Source organism: Cebus imitator, unplaced genomic scaffold (assembly GCF_001604975.1).
Source record: "Cebus imitator isolate Cc_AM_T3 unplaced genomic scaffold, Cebus_imitator-1.0 Scaffold69, whole genome shotgun sequence".
Classification (NCBI taxonomy): Eukaryota; Metazoa; Chordata; class Mammalia; order Primates; family Cebidae; genus Cebus; species Cebus imitator.
Window position 1 is genome coordinate 4,548,813 of NW_016107384.1, and position 22,639 is coordinate 4,571,451.

General features: G+C 34.1%; 1 protein-coding gene across 1 annotated transcript in view; it reads left to right on the plus strand.

The window, feature by feature from the left end:
- TTC6 (tetratricopeptide repeat domain 6) overlaps positions 1-22,639 on the plus strand; it is a 247,353-nt gene that overhangs the window by 115,737 nt on the left and 108,977 nt on the right. The window contains exons 9-10 of the mRNA XM_037739398.1: positions 9,234-9,338; positions 20,690-20,779. Of these exons, the coding sequence (XP_037595326.1) occupies positions 9,234-9,338; positions 20,690-20,779 (195 nt within the window). The remainder of the gene's footprint in view (positions 1-9,233; positions 9,339-20,689; positions 20,780-22,639) is intronic.

Sequence of the window (22,639 nt, forward strand, 5' to 3'; positions counted from 1 at the left end):
AAAAAAAAAAAAAAAAAAAAAAAAGAAATTACATGCTACCTGAAGGGGAAAAATAATTTGCACGGAGATGGGCTTCCCATGAGAGGTGATGGAGGCCAGAAGTAGGTGGCAGAACATTTTTCAAGTGCTGGAAGAAAACAAATATGTTCCCAGAATCATATTTCCAGAAAAATATCCCTTAGGAATGAAGGAATCAAGACATTCTCAATAGAAGGAAACTAAGAGAATTTGTTGCCAGCATACCTACCCTAAAAGAATGGCTCAGAAAAGTTCTCTAAATGGAGAGAAATAACAAAAGAAAAAATCCAGGAATATCTAGAAGGAGCAAAGCACATGTAAAGCAAAAATATGGGTAAGTACAATAAAGCTTCCTTCTCCTTCTGAGTTTTCTAAGTTATTTTTGTCAGTTGAAGCAAAATTTATCATGCTGATGTGGTTGTAACAGAATATAGAGGAAATATTTAGGTTATATTATAAATGGGAAAGGGTAAAGAGACATAGGGAGGTAAGATTTCTATATATCACTTGAACTAGTAAGATGACACCCTCAGTCGATAGTGATAAGCTATGTTTATAAACGGTAATACTTAGAGTAACAATTAAAAAGCTATATAAAGATATACTAAAAACACTATAAATAAACAAAAGTAGAATTCTAATACATGTTCAAGTAACCTACATGAAGACAGGAAAAAGAAAACAGAGAAACAAAAGAAACCACACAGAGCAGACAGGAAACAACATCTAAAATGACAGATTTACGCCCTAACTTAAATGTAAATGGTTAGAATATAGCAGTTAAATGACAGAGTGATAAACTGGATTAAAACACATGACCCAGATATATAATGTTTACGAGAAACAAACTTAAAACATAATGATATAGCCAGCTTGAAAATAAAAGGGTTAAAAATATGCAAACATCAATTAAAAAAAAAAGTGGGAATGGCTATATTAATGTCAGATAAGATAGACTTCCAAGCAAAGAAAGTTATGAGAGACAGAGAGGGGCATTATATTATGATGAAAGTGTCATCACATCAAGAAGATATGCCAGTCTTAAAAAATATATGCACCAGACAACAGAACTGCAAAATATGCAAAGCAAAATCTAAGAACTGAGAGAAGAAAGATTATTCCACAATTGTGGTTGGAGAGTTCAGCATTTCTCTCTCAAGAATTGACAGAACACTTAGAAAATCAGCAACACCCCCATCAACCAGTAGGTTCCAGTTGAAGTTTATAGAACACTGTACCCAACAAAAGCAGAATGCATATTCTTTTCAGATGCCATGAAGCATATACCAGGATAGAGCAAATCCATCATGGACTAAAGTAGAAACCAGTAAGAGGAAGATAACAAAAATCTCCAAAAATTTGGAATCTAAACAGCACAGTTATAAATAATATATGGGTTACAGGAGAAGTTTCAAGGAATTCAAAAAATACATTGAACTGAATGAAAATACAACATATCAAAATTTGTGGGATATAGCTAAGCAGAATTTACAGCACTAAATGCTTTCAATAGAAAAGAGAAGGTCTCAAATTAATGATTTCAGCTCCCACCTAAGAACCAAGAAAAAAAGAGCAAAATGAACCCCAAAGATGCAGAAGGAAGGAATAAAAGCAGAAATCAATGAAACTGAAAACAGAAAAACAGTAAGGAAAATTAATGAAAGAAAGAGCTAGTCACTTGAAAGGATCAATGAAATTAATCTTTAGCAAGACTGACAAGAAAAAGAAAAGCCATAAATTACCAATATTAGAAATGAAATGAGATGTTACTACAGACCCTGCAGATATCAAAAAACTAATGTAGAAATACTATGAACAACTCTGCACACACATACATTTGATAACTTAGATGACATGAAGAAATTCTCGAAAAGCACAAACTACCACAACTTATCCAGTATAAAATAATTTGAATAGCCCTGTAAGTATTAAGGACATTGAATTATTGATTTATAAAACATTCCCCATATCCCAAATTTGTCAGTCCAGATGATTTTACTACAGAGAATTCTGCCACACATTTAAGGAATAATTAACACCTATTCTATACAATCTCTTTCAGAAAATAAAAGAGGAGGGAAGACTTTCGAATTCATTTTTTGAAGCTGGTAATACCCTAGTACGTAAACTAGACAGAGACAGTAAAAAAGAAAGAAGGAAAGGGAAATGCAGACCAATGTCCTTGCTATGATTCAAATGTTTGTCTCCTCCAAAACCCACGTTGAAGTTTAAATTTCATTGTAACAGTATTAAGAAGTGGGACCTTTAAGAGGTGATTAGGCCCTTATGGATGGGGAGAATGCTATTAGAAATGGGCAAGTTCAGCCCCCTTTTTCCCTCTTGGACTTTCTGCCTTTTACCATGTGAGGACATAGTAAGAAGGCCTACATCAGATGCTAGTGCCTCGATCTTGGAGTTCATCCTAGCCTCCAGAACTGTGAGAGAATAAATTTTTATTCTTTATAAATTATCCAGTCTCAAGTATTCTGTTATAACAGTGCAAAACAGACTAAGATAACTCCCTATAAATATTCAATATAAAAATCCTTAACAAATGTTAGGTCATAGAATTAAAAATATGTAAAAATAATTATCCACCATGACTTTAGGGGATTATTTCAGAGATTGAGACTGCCTCCATATTGGAAAGTCAATCTTTGTAATTTATCATTTTAACACAATAAAGAAGAAAAATCCCATGATCATAATTATCAATGAAGAGAAAGCATTTAACAAATTTCATCACCCATTTCCATGATAAAAATTTTCATAAAAATAGGAATAGAGGGAAATTTCTACAGCTTGATAAAGACCATCTACAAAAGCCCTAGAGCTAACATTGTATTTAACTGTGAAAGCCTAATTGTTTTCCCACACCATGCTTACTCAACATAGTGCTGCAAATTTTAGGCAGAGTATTAAGGCAAGAAAGGGAAGGAAAAGCTTGAAGACCAGAAAAGAAGCCATACAACTGCCCCTATGTGCAGATGACATGATTGTCTACACAGAAAATTCTGAGGAATCATCCGGGTGCAGTGGCCCATGCTTGTAAACCCAACACTTTGGGATGCCAAGGCGGGGGCAGCTTGGTTGAGCCCAAGAGCTTGAGACCAGCTGAGACAATATAACAAAACCCTATTTCTATTAAAAATACAAAAATTAGCTGGGTGTGGTGGTGTGTGCCTGCAGTCCCAGCTTTCCGTGAGGCTGAGGTGGGAGGATCACCTGAGCCTGGGAGGTTGAGGCTGTGATCATGCACTACATTCCATCCTACAGAACAGTGAGAGCCTCTGTCAATAAATAAATAAATTAAATAAATTCTGAGGAATCTGTACAAGAAAAATCTCACAGAACTAATAATCAAGCTCAGTAAAGTGAAAGGATACAAGATAAACATCAATAATTCATTGTATTTTTATGTATCTATAGATGAACGTGTACTGAAATATATACTGAAATTAAAACCATATCACTTATAACTGCTAACAACTGAAATAATTAAGTGTAGATCTAACAAAACATGTATATTAGTTCGATGCCAAGGACTACAAAATGCTGATAAAAGAAATAAAAGTGATCTAAGAATATGGAGAGATTCCATATTTATAGATTGGAAGAATCATCATAGTAAACATGTCATTTCTCCTCAAATTGATATACAGATTTGAGCAATTCCTATCACATTTCCAGCAAGGCTTTCTTTCTTTCTTTTCTTTTCTTCTTCTTTTTTTTTTTTCTTTCTGTAGATGTAAACAAGAGTATTCTAAAATTTGTGTGAAAATGGAAAGAAAGTAGAATAGCTAAAACAATTTTGGATAAGAAGAATAAAATGGGAAGCAGTTTATCCATCTTCCTGACTTCCTATATTACAGTCATTAAGACTGTGTGGTCTTGGTGGATGGATAAACCTACATATCAATGCGGCAGAGTAGCAAACCCACAAATGGACTTATACAGATATGTACAACTGATTTTTTTATAAAAATGCAAAAATGATTCAATGGCATAGGATAGCCTTTTCAAACAATTGGTGCTGAATCAATTGTACATCCCATAGCCAAAAATAAGAACCCTGACCTAAGTCTTGTATCCTATAAAAAATGTACTTAATAATTCACAGAAAAAACTTGGGTGAGACCAACATCATCCTGATACCAAAACCTGACAGAGATACAACTAAAAGAGAAAATTTCAGGCCAATATCCATAATGAACGTTGATGCAAAATCCTCAATAAAATACTGGCAAACCAATCCAACAGCACATCAAAAAACTTATCCATCATGATCAAGTAGGCTTCATCTCTGGGGATGCAAGGCTAGTTCAACATATGCAAATCTATAAATGTAATCCATCACATAAATAGAACCAAAGACAAAAACCACATGATTATCTCAATAGATGCAGAGAAGGCCTTTGACAAAATTCAACAGCCCTTTATGCTAAAAGCTCTCAATAAACTAGGTATCAATGGAACAGCCAATTCCAGTTTTTGAATGGGCAAAAACTGGAAGCATTTTCTTGAAAATTTGGCACAAGACAAGGATGCCCTCTCTCACCACTCCTATTCAACATAGTATTGGAAGTTCTGGCCAGGGAAATCAGGCAAGAAAAAGAAATAAAGGGTATTCAATTAGGAAAAGAGGAAGTCAAACTGTCTCTATTTGCAGATGACATATTTGCATATTTAGAAGACCCCATTGTCTCAGCCCAAAATCTCCTTAAGCAAATATGCAACTTCAGCAAAGTCTCAGGATTCAAAATCAATGTGCAGAAATCACAAGCATTTCTATATATCAGTAATAGACAAACAGAGAGCCAAATCATGAGTCAACTCCAATTCACAATTGCTACAAAGAGAATAAAATGCCTAGGAAATCAACTGACAAGGGAGGTAAAGGACCTCTTCAAGGAGAATTACAAACCACTGCTCAAGGAAATAAGACAGGACATAAACAGATGGAAAAACATTCCATGCTCATGGTTAGGAAGAATCAATATCATAAAAATGGCCATACTACCAAATGTAATTTATAGATTCAATGTTATCTATAAATAAGATTAACTTCCTTCACAGAATTGTGAAAAACCACCTTAAACTTCATATGGAAACGAAAAAGAGCCCCATAGCCAAGACAGTCCTAAGCAAAACAAACAAACAAACAACAAAAAACAAAATTGGAGGCCTCATGCTACCTGACTTCAAACTATACTATAAGGCTACAGTAATCAAAACAGCATGGTACTGGTCCCAAAACAGAGATATAGACCAAGGGAACAGAACAGAGGCCTCAGAAATAATGCCACACATCTACAACCATCTGATCTTTGACAAACTGGACTAAAATAAGCAATGGGGAAAGGATTTTCTATTTAATAAATGGTGTTGGGAAAACTGGCTAGCCATATGCAGAAAGTTGAAACTGGATCCCTTCCTTATACCTTATACAAAAGTTAACTCTAGATGGACTAAAGATTTAAACATAAGACCTAACACCATAAAAACCCTAGAAGAAAACCTAGGCAACACCATTCAGGACCTAGGTATAAGCAAGGACTTCATGACTAAAACACCAAAAATAATGGCAACAAAAGCCAAAATAGACAAATGGGATCTAATTAAACTAAAGGGCTTCTTCACAGCAAAAGAAACTATCATTAGAGTGAACCGGCAACCAACACAATGGAAAAAAAATTTTGCAATCTACCCATCTGACAAAGGGCTAATATCCAGAATCTACAAATAACTTAAACAAATTTACAAGAAAAAAACCAAACAACCCCATCAAAAGGTGGGCAAAGGATATGAACAGACATTTCTCAAAAGGAGACATTTATGCAGCCAACAAACATATGGAAAAAAAAAACTTATCATCACTGGTCACTAGAGAAATGCAAATCAAAACCAGATTGAGATACCATCTCAACCCAGTTAGAATGGCAATCATTAAAAATTCAGGAGACAACAGATTCTGGAGAGGATGTGAAGAAATTGATTACACTACCACTGTTAGTGGGAGTGTAAATTAGTTCAACCATTGTGGAAGACAGTGTGGAAATTCCTTGAGGATCTAGAAATAAAGAAATTCCATTTGACCCAGCAATCCCATTACTGGGTATGTACCCAAAGGAGTATAAATCATTCTATTATAAAGACAAATGTACATGTATGTTTATTGCAGCACTGTTCACATTGGAACCAACCCAAATGCCCATCAATGATAGATTGGATAAAGAAAATGTGGCATGTATACATCATGGAATACTATGCAGCCATAAAAAGGATGTGTTCATGTTCTTTGCAGGGACACGGATGAAGCTGGAAACCATCATTCTCAGCAAACTGACACCAGAACAGAAAACCAAACACTGCATGTTCTCACTCATAAGTGGATGTTGAACAATGAGAACACATGGAAACAGGGAGGGGAACATCACACACCAGGACCTGTTTGGGGGTAGGGGGCCCTCCTCACTCCCTTTTCCCTCTCCTCTTCTACCCTCTCCTCCCCTTCTCTTCCCTTCCCATAGGATCTTGCACTGTTGCCCAAGCTGGAGTGCAGTGATATGATCACAGCTCAATGTAGCCTCGACCTCCAGGGCTCAAGTGATCCTTCCTTTTCAGGCTCCTGAGTAGCTAGGACTACAGGCTCATGCCATTACACCTGGCTAATTTTTACATTATTTTGTAGGGTGCTACTATGTTGCCCAGGCTGGTCTTGAACTCCTAGCCTCAAGTGGTCCTCCAGCCTTGGCCTCCCAAAGTTCTTGGGCAGGTGTGAGCCACCATGTCCAGTCATGATGTTTCTCTGATTTGATTGGATTATGTGATTTTGGGAGGAAAATAAGCAATGGGGAAAGGATTTTCTATTTAATAAATGGTGTTGGGAAAACTGGCTAGCCATATGCAGAAAGTTGAAACTGGATCCCTTCCTTATACTTTATACAAAAGTTAACTCTAGATGGACTAAAGATTTAAACATAAGACCTAACACCATAAAAACCCTAGAAGAAAACCTAGGCAATACTATTCAGGACCTAGGTCCTGAGATAAAAAGTGCCATTTTCATAATGTATCAGGGGTACATACTATCAACATGATTTATCAGTGTTGATGTTAGCCTCTATCACTTGGCTAGGTAATGTTTACCAGGTTTCTTCATTTAAAGTTTCTCTTTTTTTCCCCTTCGCATATTATTCTCTTCAGAAGGAAGTCACCATACATAGCCATACCTCAGAAGTGGGGAGTTATGTTCCACTTCCTTTAGGGTAGAGTGTCTACAAAAATTTGTTAGAATTTATTAGAATTCTTCTGTATAGGAAGTGTGTCTATTCTTCTCATTTACTTATTCAGTCATTTATTTATATCAGTATGATTTGTGAATATGTTATACTTTGAGTTGTAATCTAATATAACCTTATTATTATTAGTTTTGCTAATTTTTTTTTATCTTTGGCCATTGAGAGTTACTTCAGTTGGCTTCTATGTCTCTTTTTTAATTTTTTAGATTAAAAAATTAGTATTAGATATTCTAGGCTCATCTGTGTATTTCCTGCCCCAGTCCTAGAATCAGCAATTTCAATAAGGAGCCCTGGTTCTCTTTATTGGGGAATATAATTAAAAACTAAGATCCACGCAGTAGGTGTGCTTGTTTCTACTAGGCATTGTTGCTTCTAGGTCTTGTCAGCCGACAAAGCAAGGAAATGTATGTGTGTATACAAATTGTATAAATAAATACACATATCTATACATATCTCTATATGTAAACATCTGTATCTATAGTAAGCTAAATATGGGTTCTTACTGATACATCCAACTCCAATTCTTCACCTCATGGATAATTCTAGTTTCCTTCCTTTTCTTTAAACTTCCACTCCAGCAGTTACAAACCAGGTTTCCACCATTCTCCCTCAATTTATTAAATTTTTCAATTCCGGTACACATGTATAGAAGTGTCAGATTTGTTAATTCATAATCATGTGGGCTACAACTTTGTTACCTAATGTACAATGCTATGTGTACAGTTCCTTTGGCCTTTAGTTTTATTTACTCTACTCATTTCCAAAATTACTGAGGTCAGCAACTTTTCTCCCCACCCCCTTGGATGAGATTATTTCATATATTTGTAATATAGTTAGATTGTTTTATTACATTCTGTATTCTAGCCTGGGATTCCTCCCGACCTCCTAAATGATTTTTAAAAATTTGTATTACAGATGAGATCAGGCATGTTTAGGGTGGTACAGCTATAAACATAAATTTGCATTTCATTAAAATTCAGTCCTTGTGCTTCAAAGTTCAATGGGGTTTTAAAAATATATAATGTCATGTAGCCACAATTCCAGTATCATACAGAATAGTTTCATATTCCTAAAAAATTCCCCTAGGCCTGATTAATTTTTATTTGGAAAAGAAATACAGAAATCAAACTAGCAAACACCTGACAATATGTTAGTAAGATTTTGAAAATGTTAACGTTTCATCATACTTGTTTCACATTTTTTAACATAAAATTTTAAAAATTATTAAATTCAGGCCTCTCGTATTTCTTAATTCCATTTCTATTCCTCCCTCCACAGCAGTTACTGTTACAATTATAGCAGCCTTTCCAGTCCATGAGTTTATACTTTACTAGATGTATTTGGGAGCCTAACCAATAAATAATACAGCTTTTGTGTTCTGGATACATTTATATAAATGACATAGTTTTATGTATCTTTCTAAAACTTGCTTATTTTATTCTCAATCCCACACTTCTAAGATCTATCTTTAGATCATAATTTTTGTGTTTTATAGTGTTTATGAGTATAGCACATTTTATTTATGTTACTCTATTAATGGACATTTAGATTGGGTTTTATTTTTTATTTTGTATGCTCTGTGAATACCCCATACACATCTCCCCATGCATAGGTGTAAGAATATGCTTAGGCTATATAGCTGGAAATGAAATTCCAGGAGGATGTGGCATGTACACTTTCTACTCTACTAGAAATGGTCAACTGGCCTCCAGTGTGTTTCCTCAAGTCCTTAGCATCACTTGGTAATGCAAACTTTTACATTTTGCTAATCTGATGGCTTTAAAAAATTCTTTCCCAGACTTTCAGAAGCTGTGTAACCAAAAATCCTCCTCAACTAAAACTAATTTTGATGGGAGATTGGGTTTTTACCCTCGGGGCCATTTCTTCTAATAAACTTTTATGTTATTTTCAAAGATGTGTGGTTATCCAGAATTCACAAAGTTGTTTTGGAATACAGCTGCACCTAAATTCTCTGTTCCAGAATCTGTCATGAAGGAAACTCTATATCCAAAATATGAGGTAACATATCAAAGGAGTTTTCTCTATTATTGTTGTAGTTATTATTGAATAATTAAATTGTATAATTGGCTATGATGTTAAATTTCACTGGATATTTATTTATGTAAATTTCCAGTTATTGTCATAATTAGAATTAATTGGCTATCACTATAGAAACTACTATATATGTAAATAATAATTATATGTATGTGTAAAATTATATACCTATGTACTTATAAATTTATAATTTTATATGTTCATATGACATATAACTATAATTTTATATATTATGTATGTATATTTAAAAACGTTATACTTATCCATGTGACTTTAGCCACTTAAGAGGAATATTCTGTTTTCTTTTTGAAAGAATGTTTTATTTGATTGAGAGTTCAAGATATAAAGCTATTTGGGTTGTTTAGAGAATCTTCATGATATTTTCATTTGTTTTTAAAAGCACGTTTTAAATTAATTTAATGTTAAAAAGATTTAACACTATCCAAATATAGTAATCTTTTTTCTTCCCTTAAAGAATAATGATTACTCTCATTTAATTTTATACTATTTTAAAAATTAGAAAAATAAGGAGAAGTAAAACAAAATAACCTATTCTTCTTTTCCCACAGAGAATTGTCCACTTTTTAGATCATTTTCTTTCGTTTGTAAAAATTCTTTGTATTTCTCCTCCTCTTTTCTTCTTTTTCCTTTTTGCCCACTCTTTCAGAAGTTCTGTGATGAGCATCATTGTACATAAATTTTTTGTGGCATTCAGGATTATTTTATTTGAACAGTGTTGTAGGCATCTTACAAAAACACATATATCAGAAAAGTATAAAACAAAAAAGTTAAAGAAATTGTGGGGAAAACATAACATGAGTAATAGCATAATAAAGCCAGAGGTAAGATTAATATGAAGAAATTCAGTTCGTATATGCTGTTGCTTGAAATGGGGTCATCAATTTGCGTCTTAGCTTCCCTGCAACCAAGGCATGAAAGGAGCCTTGTTCATATTTAACCTGTTGATACTACCTGTTTAGAATGTTGATTTTGAAATATCTTTGCATTTCTTGGATTCCTTGTTCATAGCATATTATTGTTAAAAATTATGTTGAATTCTGTCAGGCCATAATTTTAAATATATATTCATGGGTGAAATATGTGTGTAGTGCATTTTTTTCCTTTGTCAGACTTTGCTATCAGAGCTATTCTTTCTTTATAAGGTTAACTGGATAGCATTTCATCATTTTTAATATTCTGAAATTGATATGGCATAGGAATAATCTTGAAAAGTAGAAGAACTCACTGTTTGGACTCATCTGAGCCATTTGGTTAGGTAGTTGTTTGAAAATTAAAAATTTTTATTTTCTAGGTTATTCATGTTTACTATTTTTTCTTGTCAATTGGCAACATATTCTTACGGAATATGTATTTAATTGAGATTTATAAGTTATATGCATAGAGTTGCATATATTTTTGTCAGTTTTAATATTAATTTCTAATATTGGATCATTTTCTTTTTTCTTTCTAATGATGTTTCTGATATTTTTTCTTAGAGTAGAATTTTTAGAAAGTAGGTTTTTTCTTTTTTTATTTGTTTTTAATTTTAAGTGCTTTGTTCTCTGCTTGTCAGACTACTATACTCATACCAGTATAACACCATCCCTTTTACTTTATTTAGCGAGATATATAACACATAATTCCCTGGCTGTTAGATATCATGGCTAATCAACCAGAAAAACAGATGAGTTTAACCTACCATCTTCCACCAAAAAACTTTTGATTATTATTAATTCAATGTTGTTACTTCTCTCTTTTAAAATACTTTTGGCTATTGGCTTTCTGCTTTCCATAGAATGTTGACATTCTATTTTGGCATTTTTCTAATTTCTTTTGCTTAAAAATTTATTCATGTTGTTTCTTCTTCTTCCTTCTTCTTTCTCCTCCTTTTCCTCCTCCTCCTTCTCCTTTTTCTTCCTCCTCCTCCTCCTCCTTCTTCCTCCTTCTTCTTCCTTCTTCCTCCTCCTTCCTCCTTCTTCCTCTTCCTCCTCCCTCTGCCCCGCCCTCCTCGTCCTCCTCCTTCTTCTTTTCTTCTTCCTTTTTTTCCTCATCTTCTTCTCCTTGTTCCTTCTTCCTTCTTTCTTTTTTTCTTCTTTTTTTGAGATGGAGTCTTGCTGTGTCACCCAGGCTGGAGTACAATGGTATGATCTTGGCTCACTGTAACTTCTGCATCCAGGGTTTAAACCATTCTCCTGCCTCAGCCTCCTGAGTAGCTTGAATTACAGGCACCCACACAGCACCTGGCTAATTTTTGTGATTTTAGTAGAGATGGGGTTTTACCATATTGGTCAGGCTGGTCTTGAACTCCTGACCTCAAGTGATCCACCTGCCTCAGCCTCCCAAAGGCTGAGGATTACAGGCGTGAGCCACTGTGCCCAGTCTCTTCTTCTTCTTCTTCTTTTTTTTTTTTTTAAGTAATATAAGTAATTAATGGGTTTTCTTCTGTGTATTTGACTTTAGTTCAAACATTTTCATTTGCAGTGTCTTTATTTTCAAAGTAATTTCTGTTGTAGTTTTCCTTTTCTTTTTGATACACCACAGTATTTAAACATTTTTTAAAACTTTTTGAAATTATTTCATTTAAATTTTATTCTTAATCCTTATTAGTATAAGAAAATATTCTTTAGAATACCAGTTTCTTAGAATTTATGGATATTTGCTTTGTGTTTTAATAGATATTCCAATATTTATCTGTTAATTCAGTGGTATTATTTGTTATCATTTTTATATTGTGGTCGGACTAAGCAGAGCACACCTTTGGAATCAGATAGTCTTGAATCTGAATTCCATTTACTTCCTGGATAACCTTGTACTATTATTTTAAACTCATGAAGTCTCAGTTTTTATGTTTGTAAAGTGAGTGTTTTGAGGATTTAAGTAGTAGGTGCTCAAATAATAATAGATTTAGCTATTATATTTTGTAATGTTATTACATTTTATGTGGCATATTTCTTTCATTTGATGCCATAAAAACTTTGTTTAAATAGGGATTTTCAGTGAAGTTGTATTTTGTCAATTGTTACATGTGTTAGCTGGGTGCGGTGTCTCACACCTATAATCTCAGCACTTTGTGGGGCTGAGGTGGGTGGATCACTTGAGGCCAGGAGTTCAAGACCAACCTGGCCAACATTACAAAATCTCATTACTACCAAAAATACAAAAAAAATCCCACAAAAACAAATTTCCATGTATTATTAACAGTTTTACTTTCTGTGATTAGAAGATGTTTTGTATTTATTATGAATTTTGTCTCTTACTGATTTGAAATGATCCAGTTTGGCCTAATTAATGATTGAATTCTACTCTAGTATGTCCAGCTCTGTGTTCTTTTCTCTATGTTCAGAAATATTTTTATGTTAATACTGTTTACTGTTTTTGTTTTGTTTTAGATGTCCCATATAAGGAGCATATGGTTTTTCGGTCTTACTATTATTATTTTATTTCGTGGTTTCTGTTTTTTAAAAATTCTGTTCTCTTTTGCTAACTCCCCACTGTCTGTGCTGTGCTGTTTTCAGAGTGGCAAGGCCTATTACAATCACTTCGGAAATCACACAAGTAGTATATGAATGCCTACTTGTAGTAAAAATTCAAACAATAAAGATAAATATGACATAAAGAATATTCCCCATCCTTAACGCTGTCCTTCTTCAGTTCTCTTCTCCTTGAAGTCGGCCATTGTTAAATGTGTTTCAAATATCCATTCAGACATTTCATTGTCATTTATGTCATGCAGTTGTGTGTGCAAATTAATGCTTTTACATATGTGGAGTTATAATTTATATTATTCTACATCTTGATTTTTTTTCCACTTAAAAATACTTGAATATATCTTTGCACATATGTGTATTTTTCTGTTTGGAATTCATAAAGTGTATGTATATTTCAAATCTTAGAAGATTATGTATATTTTCATTTCCTTTTTTATAGTGCAATCTAAACTTTTCATCTAAGAAAATAATACATATTGTTTTTGAAAAATATGTCATGAACTAAAAAGGGAAAGTTAATAATATAAAGTATATTAAAAGATTGCCTTAATGCAAAAGATTGGTGAATATTAATTTGCATAAGTCGATGTGGCATTCATGAAAATATGATGCTCTCATCTGCTTCAAGAAAATCTGCTGAGAGGGGCACTCTAGCTGCTGTCCTGTAGACCTAACATGGCATTTGCTCCAAGGCCATACTTCCTTGGGGCTGCTCCCAGCCAGGGACTGAACACAAGGTGGTTGCTAGAGCAGACACATTCCTGCTTGATTGTGGTTGCTTTCATGGGCAGTTTTGGCTCAGGGATTTTTCATCTGCCTGGTTGAATCTTTTATAGAACTGCTCCGTGGTCTGAAGCTCTTCCTACCTAATCCTTCCTCTCTCATCTTCTTTCCCAGATGTCAAATCTGCATCATGTTCTGAAGGCTCCCCCTGCCTACTCCTGCACCCTCTTATTTTATCCTATACTGTAGGTGTCTACTTCTACTTGAACTGACACAGTAGGGGGTCTGTAATATGAATGCAATGTTTTTTGAACTATATGTTTGTTTACAAAGTATGGGCATTTATTTTTCCATCTCTGTTTATAGGAAAGTGTGAATGTAGGAAATTGAGGGCAGGCCAAATTGTTTTAAAAGAGGTGGAATTGTAGCAGGAATAGTAAGAATTAGAACTGCTGATCATGGAGTAACCTATTAGAAAAGGAGTCTGAAAGAAAATCAATACTGCTGGTTGTCTACTCCCAATGAACAGGAGAAAAAGGATCCAACAGAATTTTCTGGCACAAAAAGATAGCTCAAGCTCACCTGACATTTTCATTTCACCAGAACTGGCATCAGACCTTTCTTCAAAGACTCCTGGTTCTGATGAATGGGAAATAATATTTAGATACCCAGATCTGTGTGCTTACATTTTTAAAAAAACAAGTTTAACTTGTTTCTATATATATTATAGTTACTGGTATTTTTTGTTTGATGCTGCCTTTTTAAAAATCACTTTTTATTCCTTTTCTTAAATTTATATATATTTTTTCCTTTTTTAAAAAATAAAATCAAGTAGTCTGGATATAATATATTCATGATTTTACATTTTCATGGTTATTAAAAAATATATAGCATGTATTTAAACATATTAAGATTCAATCAGAATCTGTATCCTTTCCAGGAAGGATTAAGACTTTAAAATGTTTCACTTTACTCCCATTGGCAATCTGCCAATTTAAGACCACTAAATACTTTTATTCCTGATAATTTTAATGTTCACTCTGTGCAACAATAATTACACAGATTTAGCTATGTTTTTCTGATTTATTTCTCACCACAATTTTTTCTGTCTTATATAACTTCCTTTCTTCTAATCATTTTTATTTTCCTTATTATATTTTTGACTAATTCTTTCTAGAAAGGTTTGTGGGTGGTAGATTTTGGAGTGGACTTGTATTCATGGATATATATTTATTTTCCTCTGTCTCCTGCATTCCAATTTGATATGGCATAAAATTCTATTTTTGTAATTACTTGCCAGGCAGCATCCAGTGTTGATAAGTATTCAGACACTGTAGTTCTCATTCATCCCACTTGGAACTTCATGGTCTTGTTAAAAATGAAGGCTTAAGTCTTTTTACATTTCATTTTTTCATTTATTCATCATATAAATACATGCCAGTCACCTCTATGTGCAAGCCACTGTTGTAGCTGCTGGAGCTGCAGCAATGAAAAATCAAGGTTGCTAATTTCATGGAGCTTACATTGTAGTATGAGGTATAGATAAAATAAACATGTACTGTGGAGTTTTGTTATTTGTGGTAGTTATGTTCCATAAAGTTACCTCAAGCACTGAATTAGTTGATATTGAACTGTTCGTTGCTCCTAATGGAAGTAGAAGGCTAGGGTCCTGTGAGCCTCTGGTTTTTCATCAGCTGATCAATAAATAACCTTGCTTTATGAGGTTTTCTATTTAAAGACACCTTATTTAATATATATTATTGATTCATTACCACCAAAGTCATAGCTGACAGCACTATAACTCACGCCTGAAAGAAGCTTATGTAACACATTTATTTTCTCTGTAATGCACATTGCAGCCTTCTTGCACTTAGGAACACTAGCCAGCACTTCAGCACTATACTGGGGACAATTTTAAAGAGCAAAATCACAAAAGTCTGCCACTGTGGTGTGGATTTGTCTATGTTTTCCTGTAATATTGTCAATTTTTACTTTATATATTTTGGGGCTATGTTATTAGATGCATACAAATGAAGAATTGTTAAACATTCTTTGTGAGTAAAAACTTTCAGTAATGAACTGAGCTACTTAATTTTAGTAAACACTTTTACCTCAGTCTATCTTTATTATTAATGCATTGATAGCAATTTTCCTTTATTATTTGTTCCCTTATACATAACTTTTCTGTATTCTTATATTTTAGATGTGTCTTTTATAAACAACATGTAGTTAGATAAAAACAATTAAATATATTTGGATTTTTTTGTTTTTCAATTGGACTTATTTAAAATTTACATCTACTTTTTGTTGTTATTTTTCTTTTTCTTACCCATTGTACGTTTATTTTTTTCAATTATTTGGGTGTATTGTGTTTTATTATTTCTGTTTTAAAAGTTACATATAATTGATGTTTGAACAATGTGAGGTTAGGGGTGCCAATCCCTGCACAGTTGAAAATTCACGTATAACTTTAAACTTTCCAAAATCTTTTATTTATTTATTTATTTTTAATTTTTTTTCCCATTTACTTATTTTATTGCATTTTAGGTTTTGGGGTACATGTGAAGAACATGCAGAATTGTTTCATAGGAACACACGTGGCAGTGTGATTTGCTGCCTTCCTCCCCATCACCTACATCTGGCATTTCTCCCCTTGCTATCTCTCCCCAGCTTCCCACCCCCCACCGTCCCTCCCCTATTTCCCCTCAACTGACCCCAGTGTGTAGTGCTCCCCTCCCTGTGTCCATGTGTTCTCATTGTTCAACACTCGCCTATGAGTGAGAACATGCGGTGTTTGATCTTCTGCTCTTCTGTCAGTTTGCTGAGAATGATGGTTTCCAGGTTCATCCATGTCCCTACAAAGGACCCAAACTCATCGTTTTTGATGGCTGCTTAATATTCCATGGTGTTAGTTTTTTTCCTGTAAGTCTGTTTTAGTTCTTTGTAAATTCTGGATATCAGCCCTTTGTCAGATGGGTAAACTGCAAAAATTTTTTCCCAATCTGTTGGTTGCCGATTCACTCTAATGATTGTTTCTTTCGCTGTGCAGAAGCTGCGGAGTTTGATTAGGTCCCATTTGTCTATTTTGGCTTTTATTGTCAATGCTTTTGGTGTTTTGGTCATGAAGTCCTTGCCTACACCTATGTCCTGAATGGTTTTGCCTAGATTTTCTTCTAGGGTTTTTATGGTGTTAGGTCTTATGTTTAAGTCTTTAATCCATCTGGAGTTAATTTTAGTGTAAGGTGTCAGGAAGGGGTCCAGTTTCTGCTTTCTGCACATGGCTAGCCAGCTTTCCCAACACCATTTATTGAACAGGGAATCCTTTCCCCATTGCTTGTTTTTGTCTGGTTTGTCAAAGATCAGATGGTTGTAGATATGTTGTGTTGCCTCCGAGACCTCTGTTCTGTTTCATTGGTCTATATCTCTGTTTTGGTACCAGTACCATGCTGTTTTGATTACTGTAGCCTTGTAGTATAGTTTGAAGTCTGGTAGTGTGATGCCCCCTGCTTTGTTCTTTTTGCTTAGAATTGACTTGGCTATGCGGGCTCTCTTTTGGTTCCATATGAAGTTTAAGGTGGTTTTTTCCAGTTCTGCGAAGAAGGTCATTGGTAGCTTGATGGGGATAGCATTGATTCTGTAAATTACTTTGGGCAGTATGGCCATTTTCACAACATTGATTCTTCCTAACCATGAACATGGAATGTTTCTCCATCTGTTTTTGTCCTCTCTTATTTCATTGAGCAGTGGCTTGTAGTTCTCCTTGAAGAGGTCCTTTACATTCCTTGTTAGTTGTATTCCTAGGTATTTTATTCTCTTTGTGGCAATTGTGAATGGAAGTTTGTTCTTGATTTGGCTCTCTTTCCAAAATCTTAACTACAAATAACTTATTGTTGACTGGAAGCATTACTGATAACATAAACAGTCAATAACACATATTTTGTATGTTATATGTATTATGTTCTGTATTTTCACAATGAAGTAAACAAGAGAAAAATGGTTATTAAGGAGATTATAAGGAGGAGAAAAATATGTTTATTATTAACTAAGTAGACATAGATGATCATGAAAGTCTTCACTTTGTTGTCTTTATACTGAGTAGGCTGAGGCAAAGGAAGAAGAGGGGTTGGTTTTGTTGTTTGAGGGGTGGCAGAGGCAGAAGAAAATCTGCATATAAGTAGATTTTCTGAACCATGAAGTTTAAACCCATATTATTCAAGAGTCAATGGTGTGTTTTTCTTATTCCTGTGGCAGCTTTCTTAGAATATGCATCTTTAACTTATCAGTATCTCATATATATTAATACCTTTATACTCCTCCAGGAAAATACAGTGACTTCAGAATCCTTTAAATCCATTTACCGCTTCTTGACTTATGCTCTTACTTTGATAGATTCTAGCTTTTAAAATCCAAAGTAAATTTTTATTTTATGTAATACACCTCAAATTTTACCCTTATCTCTCTCTCTCTCTCTCTCTCTCTCTCTCTCTCTCTCTTTTTATTTGGCTTTTCTTTTTTTTCCCTCACATCTCAGGAATCATTTTACCCTCTTTCTGGATTGTATTTTATAGAATTTCTTTTGAGAGGAGGAGTAGGAGATCTGCAGTTGGTGAAAACCTTGGTTTTCCTTAGTTTCAAATGTCTTCATATTACTTCATTCTTGAGGAATATTTTATCTGAGTATAATATATTGGCAGAGGTTTTAAAACAATAATGATGTTTCATTATTTTATGGCATGCATTATTGCTGTTGAGAAGTAAGTCTTAAATGTAAAGACTTTGAAGCTAATACATTTTCTGCTTCTCCTAAACCTGGCTAGTTTTAAGTTTTTAATTTGCATTTCCTGTAGTTTCACTATGATGTTTCTAGGTGTATATTTCTTTTTATTTATCACACACTGAAATTCTTTGAGTTTGTAGTTGGCATCTTTCATTAGCTATTGAAAATTTTTAGTGATCTCTTTAAATATTGTCTCTATTTATTCTCTTTTCATTTTCTGGAACTTTAATCACATGTATTAGGTATCTTTTTTCCTCTTGTGCTTGGTATTGGATTCAGGACAATTTCTTCCAACCTATATTATAGGTAAGATCCACAAATTCTCTCTTTAGTTATATATAATATATTGTTAAGCTTGTTTTTTTATATTGTTCTTTTTAGTATTTCTATTTTACCCTGAATCTATTATGTTATGGTGTTTTGTTTCTTTGTGTAGCTGTCTATCTTTAAATGTTTGCTTACCATTTTATTTGAAACATGATGTTAAGGAAACATTTGAGATTTGGAATGGCATTTTCTTCCTCCAAAGGATATTTTTGTTAGAATCTGGGGTCTTTACCATTCAAAGACAGCTTTAATCTAAAGTTAAGACTTGAATTTCTCTGACCACCCTTGTGATAGAGCCCAGACTAAAAGTCCACATAAAAGTTGATTTACTTCCACCCACTTTTAATCTGAGGGTGTACCCCTGTGATATTCCAGTTTATACATAACTGAGATGTATTATCAGGCTCCCCATCTCAAGTAGATTCTGGGCTTTGACTTTTGTCACCCTTGCCCCAAGAAATTGCCAAATCTGCAAATCAGAGTGCAGCTGTTTTGGCAAACATTCTGAGAACAAAGCATCTTTGAATAGTAGGCTTAACTTTTCTGGTCCTTGTCTTTTCTTAGATTATAAGGAAGAGAAAAAATATACTTACGATTTTTCATCTCTTCATCTTGTTATCTCTTTGATATTTTGACCATTGTTTTTCAAATTTCATGTAGCCCTCAGTTGTCCTCAGCAGAGTTCCTAATGTTACATAATTAGAAGCAGAACTTATCATTGACTTTTAAAGACACCGTTTCCATTTCTGTTTACATTTCAACTTTTATTGCATGCATACCAATTTCAACAATATCTTTGGGGTAGAGTAGGAGGATTTTTTTTCCCATTGGATATCATCTAAGCAACACTGTAAGTGCCGTCTCAAGACACCTTAGTTTGGCCATTATTTTGGCAGTTTCCAAGGCTCCAGCATATATGTTCTTTTTAAAAATAAGCAATCATTGATTGTTAATAAGTTCTGCAGTTTTTATATCTATAAAACATGGTACTAAGGTTTTTGTCCTTATTGTTGTTAAAAGCATTCATTTAAATAGATAATATCTGCTGTTCCATCATATTTCAATATCTTGTATAAGCATATGACAAAATAGTTTAAAAATCGTAGTTTGTCTTTAAAGAATAATGATGAAAGTGACTAAGTATCTTTCTACTATGTCCAGTAATTACCTTACCTTACATTGTGCTATCACTACTTTCTGGAAATATAACTTGAGAGGATTTTTAGCAAAAATTCAATGCTGGTGATTCCTAAGTTACCCATAGCTTTCTCTATCATCAGGAATAATTACATAATATTTTTAAAAATCTGCCTTTTTGTTCAATAAGTATTTTTAAAACTCCTAATGTTAGTTGTTTGAGACCTAACAATCTCAAAAAGAAAGCAGCAGTATGATTTAATTAATCATTAATCCACCAGGCTATCAAATTTAGGTCTTCTAGGGTTCTGCATATCCAAACCACTGATTACAGGATAGAGAAGTAGCACATTTATTAATAACCTTAGTTATTATGGCAGTTTACTCTTACAATAAATATATGTACATACTTAACAGATAGAATTCAAAGTATAAAGCCCTTAAGGAAAATTTCATTCCAGTTTACATTTAGAATGATTGCTTATATTTCAAAATAAATATTCATTTTTGACAAGAAATTTAGATAATATGTCTTGTTCATATTCCTCATATTAATATGGTACATAAATTCAATGTTAGCTTATTAGATCATAGGATCATTGATCACTCCTAAGATTAAGAATGTCAGAAATAATGTAGAAGTAATCATTTTGCTAAATGCCAAGACTGAAGCTAAATTGCAGGTTTTGGCCAAATACTAAGGCTGTAGCTGGACTTTGTCATTTCTGGTGTTTTCTAGAATTATACTACTTTCATATGTTTTCTCTTCTGTTAATAATGTTGTACTATGAAGTAACAGTCATCATAGACTTTTAAAAAGTATTCCAAAACATAATTTAAAATTCTTATTTTTTTATTCACAGAGTGTTCAACCAAGCAGACTTTTAACTGAGAGATTATCACCTGAAACCAGTGTCCTTACTTTACATCAATATAGCAGAACAAATTTTAGCGTATGTAGAATTTTTATTCTTAATTAAGATTGTTTACTATATCTGCCTACAATCCAGATATTAATTATAGTAATTCCAGAAATCATTTCTTGGGGTTGGGCATGGTGGCTCATGCCTGTAATCCCTGCAATTTGGGAGTCTGAAATGGGCAGATCGCTTAAGGCCAGGAGTTCAAGACCAGCATGGCTAATATGGTGAAGCCCCATCTCTACTAAAAATACAAAAAATTAGTTGGATGTGGTGGCATGTTCCTGTATCTCAGTTACTCAGGAGGCTGAAGTGGGGAGATCGCTTGAGCCTGGGAGGTGGAGGGCAACAGGGGGAGACTCAGTCTCAAAAAAAAAAAACTTTTTTTTTCTTGGTACTTCCTCATTCTGAGAAATGGCTCAGACCATTCCGTGCTATCTTTGCTGTAGATACATTTTTACTTTCTCAAATATGCTGTTTTTATGACTGTTAGAAGATGTCATTCACTAATCAATAGCAGGTTATTTGTTGTGAGTTTTTCTAACATTTCTAGTTTTTTCACTCATTCTTGCCTAGGTCTTCAATGATCAAAGGTTTTGACTAAACAGAGAAGCTGTTTGTGGCCATGAAGCAGAGTAAGACTGATTGCTTTAAATGGTGATCAGATGCATACTTACGACTTTAAGTATAACTAACTGCAGTGTATCCAATGATCTGATATTTATATGGGGTACAATTAAGATATGGTTTTATTTTTCTCTCACTAGTGCCTAATATGGTCTTTTTTTGTTTTTTAGACCAAATCTTACACCATCACCCAGGCTGGTGTACAGTGGTAAGATGATGGCTCGCTGCAGTCTCGACCTCCTGGGCTCAAGTGATTCAGTGATTCTCCCACCTCACCCTCTTGAGTAGCTGGGACTACAAATGCACACTACTATACACAGCTAATTTTGTTTTTTAATTTTTTTTTTTTTAGAAGTGGGGTCTCACAATGTTGCCCAGGCTGGTCTCAAAACTCCTGAGCTTAAGTGATCCTTCTGCCTCAGCCTCCCAAAGTGTTGGGATTACAGGTGTTAGCCCCTGGACATGGCCTAGATATTTCTTTACTGCTGTTTGCATCACTGTTAGCTTAAGGACATGGAACATGCCCTTTTCTTTTCTTTTTTTTTTTTTTTTTGAGATGGAGTCTCACTCTGTCACCAGGCTGGAGTGCAGTGACATGATCTCAGCTTACTGCAAGCTCTGCCTCCCAAGTTTAAGCGATTCTCCTGCCTCAGCCTCCCAAGTAGCTGGAACTACAGGCATGGACCTCCACCCTCAGCTAATTTTTGTATTTTTAGTAGAGATGGGGTTTCACCATGTTGGCCAAGATGGTCTCGATCTCTTGACCTTGTGATCTGCCACCTTGGCCTCCCAAAATGCTGCGATTACAGGCATGAGCCACCATGCTCGGCCAGGAACATGCCATTTTCTTTGTACTTTCTACTTAATTTAGTAGTGTTTTCCAACTCTTTTAATATAACAACACCAGTCTGGGTGTGATTATAGTAAGTGGTAATACTATTTTGGTTTCCTGAACTAAAAGGTTGCGATTGCTCATGTTTAGAGGTGACTGTCCAGGAGCTCCTACTAATGTAGCCCCAGGGTTAAGGGGATTCATGGCTCAGCATAGGCATCATATGTTCACACATACTAGTACCACCTACACCAGCTGGGAAGCTTTGCACTATACTACCTTGCACATAGCAGGTACTTGGTGTTTGTTACATCAAGTTGAATTTTAAAAATTAAGATAGTTTTTATTATTATAACACTTTTCTACATTAATTGATAGATTTTAAGGTCTCTTCCTTTATATGAAGTCAATGATGTCAAACTCAGTACTTATAT